Source organism: Peromyscus eremicus, chromosome 18, assembly GCF_949786415.1.
Source record: "Peromyscus eremicus chromosome 18, PerEre_H2_v1, whole genome shotgun sequence".
In the NCBI taxonomy this organism is placed as follows: domain Eukaryota; kingdom Metazoa; phylum Chordata; class Mammalia; order Rodentia; family Cricetidae; genus Peromyscus; species Peromyscus eremicus.
Window position 1 is genome coordinate 41,194,876 of NC_081434.1, and position 6,000 is coordinate 41,200,875.

The window sequence follows — 6,000 nt, forward strand, 5'->3', positions numbered from 1 at the left end:
CCCCTTCTTCCATTTTGAGACCTCTAGTATGCTCTGAGTATCTCATCTCTTTTTTTTTTTTTTTTTTTTTTGGTTTTTCGAGACAGGGTTTCTCTGCGTAGCTTTGCGCCTTTCCTGGAACTCACTTGGTAGCCCAGGCTGGCTTCGAACTCACAGAGATCTGCCTGGCTCTGCCTCCCGAGTGCTGGGATTAAAGGCGTGCGCCACCACCGCCCGGCTGAGTATCTCATCTCTTAAGTTAGATCTCTTCACAAATATTTCCATGGTAGCCAGAAACCTAGAGGGGATCATCAATCATGAAGGGAAGTGCATCCTCTTGCAACTTTATTTTTCATCAGGAACATCACTTCAGAGATGTTTCTACCCTTTGGTAGATAGCACACAGCAGCCTACTGCTGATTGCAGGCTCTCTGCACTGTTTATCAGTTTCTCATGACAAGATTTACACTGGTCATAAACAGAGTAGGAGCTGACAATTTAATCCCATGCAGGGGTATGAGCTTTAGGAATAATCAAAGCCTATTCTGCATTGCTGTATAGGCTCCACTAGAAGGCAGGCATAGAGTTTTCCAGGAAGTTCACATTCACCTGGTATCTAATCAAGGTCAGCTGCATCTATCCTGACCTGTGCCTCAGACCTTCTCATACTTATATTTCTCCAAAATGATGTCTTTGGACTGTTGGAGAAATATGCTGTTTTTTCTAATCCAGCACGGTGTGTATTTTCCAGTTCAACTTCTAGCAGTTTTTAAAATTTGAGAAAAAAATCTTGCCCAGGACCTCTCTGACCCTTTTCCCTTGGGGAAGCAGGGAATTAACTCAGCTGAAAGGTACTGCTTGATTGTCTAGCTTAGTAGATCTAGTTGGGGCTCAAAAGCTGACATGGCAGGTCCCCACCACCCGCATGGACTTCTGCTCTTGCTGCCTTCTTCCCTTAGGTTTGAAAACCTCCAGCAGGAACGGAGCAGACTACAGTCCAGGATAATAGCTTCCTGCACATGGAGCTGCTGAAGCAGAAATACTATGTCCCAGGCAAGTAATCCACCATTGAGCCCCATCTCCAACAGCAGGGTGTTCATGGGGTGTGTTTCCTTCCTTAACTTTTGTTTACTACGGATGAATAGGCCCTGATTTTCTTGCCAGTGGCACAGCAAAACTGTTTCTGAATCATATTTTTCTAGTGATTTTCCATAACAGCACCTGTTAAGAAGAATGAGAAGGCAAGAAGCAGCCAGGACACCTTGAAGGCATGACATTCTACACTCCAGGTTCAAGGCCTCCTCAGAAAATGCCACCTCTTTTCAGCTTTGAACTCACTAGTGATGCAAATATCAACCTACCATCAGGGGATCCAGCCATAATCTGATCCACATCTGTTGGCTCACTATCCCCAGAAAAAAGTTTGTGTCAGAAATAAGTCTAAGATACAGAGAACACAAAATAAATTACTAAAAACCCTGAGTCCATATGTGATGGGAAATCTGACAAGAAAGACTGTGTTAATGTCACATTGCCCTCCAGACAGACCACACCAAAAGCATAAGATCCTCTCTAATGCAGTGCTGATGCTGACGCCATGTCATGGGCAAGTGTTGCTGAAGATAATTCTCTACAGAAAAAGCCAGTTCCTCATCGCTCTTGCTCTTCCATAATGAAATTCCAAAGAAAGTTGTAATTTCCACAATTTTTTTTTGTTTTATATCTTGGTATATTTATGCTTTGGTTTTTGGTTTTCTTCATTTTCATTTAAGGTTGTGTTAATTTTTGTTATTCCTTTTATCTTGTCATTGTTTTAATAGTTTGCTAAGGCTATACACTGTATATAATGATGCTGTTTTGAAAGCCCCCATTGAGTAAAATGAATGTATTTTATGAATAAAATAAATTTCAAACTGTTCACTCTAAGACTCTTCTTTAGTCAGATGAGGTTTCACACTCCTGTAAACCCAGAACTCACAGGCTTGTACTTATCTCAGTAAGTTCCAGGAAGCTCAGGCTGCACAAGGATTTTCCATTCATGAGCCTCAGGGATACACAGAAGGATTGCACCTGGATGTGGATGGCATAGCCTGCTCCATGTATACCCACTACATAATAGAGAAAAACTAGATGTATTGTATGCTTGAGGTCATATATTTAGCTACCAGTAAAATGTGGTACACTATACACACATGTTCATGAAATCATAATGTACACCAAATTAAAGGGAAACACAAGTATATTGATCCAGGCATTTCCGGAAATAAGAATATTCATTAAAATTGTATAAAAGAAATAAAGAAATGAAAAGCATTCTGCCTCTGGTTTTCTTGAAATATAACATGAGTGATATCCGAACAGCAGAGATAATTCCTTTAATGCATGTTGGGATATTTTGTGGTGCTTTTCTTTATACTTCTGGTGTTTTGCCACCATGTACATGCAATTCCCACAGGGGCCAGGTGAGGGCAGAGTCCACCTGGAATTTAAGTTAAAAAGGTTTGTTAGGTGTCCTGTGGGTCTTCTGAGATAGCAATAAATGCTCTTAATGGATGAGCCATCTCCACAGTCCCTGCAATTGACCTTGGTCCTCCCAGCCATGTGTGCTGTTTTAGTTCGATTGGTTCACTCCCAACCAAAGACTGAAGTTTCTTGGAACCTGTAGGGACAGGTATGCTAATTGTCTTAGGCTGCCACACATCCATTTAGGGCTCTCATAGGTTCAGGATCCTGCCGCAGTCTCACTGACTGTCAGAATGGAACAGATTTGCTAGATCTCTTCTAGGTTGACAAAACCTATTAAGCCCGTCTAATAAAATGCAGAATAGAATAGACCCTCCTGGTGGTGTAGGTAGGATGAGGAATCCCTCATGATGGTCCTGATAAGCAATGATGGGAGGAACCTCATGACTAGGTGGAGTGGATAGAGACTGCATCAGGGGCCACATGTCTCTGGTACAGAGTGATTCTGTGCAAGACTAAAAAGGTGAGAGGTGGCTGACGCTTCTCTTTTATCACAGCAGATCTCAGATTATATTGAGAAAGTTCCTCCAAATGACTGATTTACTCTTGTGAAGCTCCTCTGGGATAGATCTGACTCCTGAGACTGACAGTGAGGCAGAGATTTGAGGGGACTGGACCTGCCTGGACTGAATCTACGAAGTTGAACACAATCCTCAGGGGAGTCTTTGCCATGGAGGAGATGGGAATGGGGGGTATGCTGGGGGAAAGGCTGGGGGGCGGGAAAGGGGAGAACAAGGGAAGCGGTGGCTAATATGTAAAATTAAATTAAATTATAAAATAAAATTAAAAAATAGATATGCATATTGTATACCAAAATATAAATAAAGGCAACATACAGCAAGCCTACAGCCAACATCAAACTAAATGAAGAGAAACTCAAAGGGATTCTACTAAAATCAGGAATAACACAAGGCTTCTCACTCTCTCCAAATCTATCAACATTGGACTTGAAGTTCTAGCTAGAGCAATAAGATAACAAAAGGAGATCAAGGTGGTACAAATTGGAAAGGAATAAGTCAAACATTCACTATTTTCAGATGATGTGATAATATACATAAGTGACCCCAGAAATTCTAACAGGGAGCTCCTTCAGCTGATAAACACCTTCAGTAACATGGCAGGATACAAGATAAACAAACCAAAAAACAATCAGTAGACCTAAAATATACAAATGATGAATGTGCTGAGAATGAAATCAGAGAAACCTCCACCTTTACAAAAGTCACAGAAAACATAATATACATTGGGGCAACCTGTCTGATAAGAACTTTAAGTTTTTAAAAAAGAAATTGAAGAAGATATCAGAAAATGGAAAGCTCTCATATGGTCTTGGATAGGTAGAATCAACATAGTAAAAATGGAGATCTTACCAAAGGCAATCTTCAGATTCAATTTAATCCCCATCAAAACCCAACAAAAGTCTTCAGAGACCTAAAAAGAACAATTTTCAACTTCATATAAAAACCAAAACCCAGGATAGCCAAAACAATCCTGTATAATGAAGGCATGCCTGGCATCATCATCCCTGATCTCATGGTCTACTATAGAGCTATATTATAAAAATAACTTGGTATTGGCATAAAAATTGACACATAGATCAATGGAATTGAATCAAAGACCCTGACATTAATCCAAAGACATACGAATACCTGATTTTTGACAAAGAAGCTGAAATTATACAATGAAAAAAAGAAAGCGTCTTCAACAAATGGTGCTGGCGTACTGGCATAACTGTATTTTGACACATGCAAGAATGCAAATGGATCCATTATCTATGACCATGCACAAAACTCAAGTCCAAATGGATCAAAGACCTCAACATAAATCCAGTTACACTGAACCTGATAGAAAAGTAGCAGCACAGACACTGAGAGCAACACCTAATAAACGGGACCTCCTGCAACTGAGAAGCTCCTGTAAGGCAAAGGAAAGGGTCAACAAGACAAAATGACAGCCTACAGAATAGGAAAAGATCTTCACCAAACCCACATCTGACAGAGGGCTGATCTCCAAAATATATAAAGAATTCAAGAAACTAGACATCAAAAAACCAAAGAATCCAACTTAAAAAAAATGGGGTACATTTCTAAACAGAGAATTCACAACAGAAGAATATTAAATGGCCAAAAGACATTTAAGGAATTGCTCAAAATCCTTAGCCATCAGGAAAATGCAAATCAAATGACACTAAGATACCATCCCACTAACAAACTCACAGCTTGAGTGAGCTCTACTGACACTGGGAGAATCTTCATAACCATGTGACTTTTTTTGAGCCCACCAATCTCTAAAATTCTGAGGATCTTCCCTGGGTGAATGTTCACTTCAGAGGTCTCATCCCTACTACTCCCCATTATCTTGATCTCATGTCTAAGCATCCTTTCTTTCTCAAATTATTGATTATTAATCTTGAGGAGGGGAAAGTCCAACCCTAGACAGCGCATGCAAAATGAGCTTTCAATTTCACTTAGATGAAGTTTCTAATGAAGCAGAGGCCTAGATTTCTGGCTTTGAAAGGAGGATCTACGTAAAGGCTTCCATTGTGAACCCAGAGGCTCCTGCAAATGGCACCTTGGTTTTGGGTGAGGTATGAGACAGGGATGTAACAGCTATACCATGTGACATCAGTACATGGACATTCTACTGTATCCTGGAGAGCCCTGGCATTCCATGTGATGTCACCAGTGTTGTGGCAACGCCAACTGTCATTGGGGCATTTGTGCAATGTCTCGTGTTTCACCTACAGACATGCTGACTAGACTGAACAGGATTCTTGGGAGACAGGATGGCGAGCACAGGGAGACGAAAGGGAGGCAGAAGGAAGATGCCCTTCAGTCTCCATGTCACACATCAAGAAATAAATGGTTCAGGGGAAAGCACAGTGAGTCCTGGGAAAGGGATGGGGAGCTTCCTGAAGGAGGAAGGCTTCAGCTGATCCTTTCAGGAGTGGGGCTAAGCAGGTGAGAATTTCTGAGAAGCAATGGGCCTATTTCAGTCCTCTGAGTTCTTCAAGAGCAGAACAAAGTTGAGTATGTTCAAGGTTAGTTTGGCAGAGAGCCAGGGATGGTCAAGGCTGCAGTTGCTCTGTTGAGGGCCCTCTGCTTTCCCTTTGAGTGGGAAGGAAGCACAGAGGGACTAAAGAGGTTTCAGTACCAGCCCTGCACTTCACCCACACTGAATGCCTTTTGGTGTGTGTCACTAATAACAAGGAGAGTAAAGTCCCCTGGCCAGAGCTAGAGGTTCTCACATTTAAATAACAACCCACTATCAGGGCAGGAGCCACCAAGTATTGCTGCATGTCAGTGATCCCTAAGGTTTCTGAGTTCCTTTCCTCTCACTCGCCAGTCGTCTTCCCTCTACCTTGAGTGCAAACTGGGACATCACTCTTCCTGTAAGTTTTTGTTCTTGGTGTCAGAGGGCTCACCTGTGGATGCCCAGTCCTTAGGTATTTTCAGTCATACCTTTCAATAATTGATAACTCCTTTGCTAACATCATGA

General features: G+C 41.6%; 1 protein-coding gene across 4 annotated transcripts in view; it reads left to right on the forward strand.

The window, feature by feature from the left end:
- Positions 1 to 1,899, forward strand: part of LOC131894860 (girdin-like) — a 57,500-nt gene extending 55,601 nt beyond the window's left edge. For all 4 annotated transcript variants that reach the window (XR_009375043.1, XM_059245184.1, XM_059245183.1 and 1 more), the window contains 2 exons: positions 939 to 1,032; positions 1,198 to 1,899. Coding sequence is in view for 3 of the 4 variants with exons in the window: in XM_059245184.1 (XP_059101167.1) it covers positions 939 to 1,011 (73 nt within the window). In the remaining variant the exon portion in view is untranslated. The remainder of the gene's footprint in view (positions 1 to 938; positions 1,033 to 1,197) is intronic.
- The last annotated feature ends 4,101 nt before the right edge of the window (positions 1,900 to 6,000 follow it).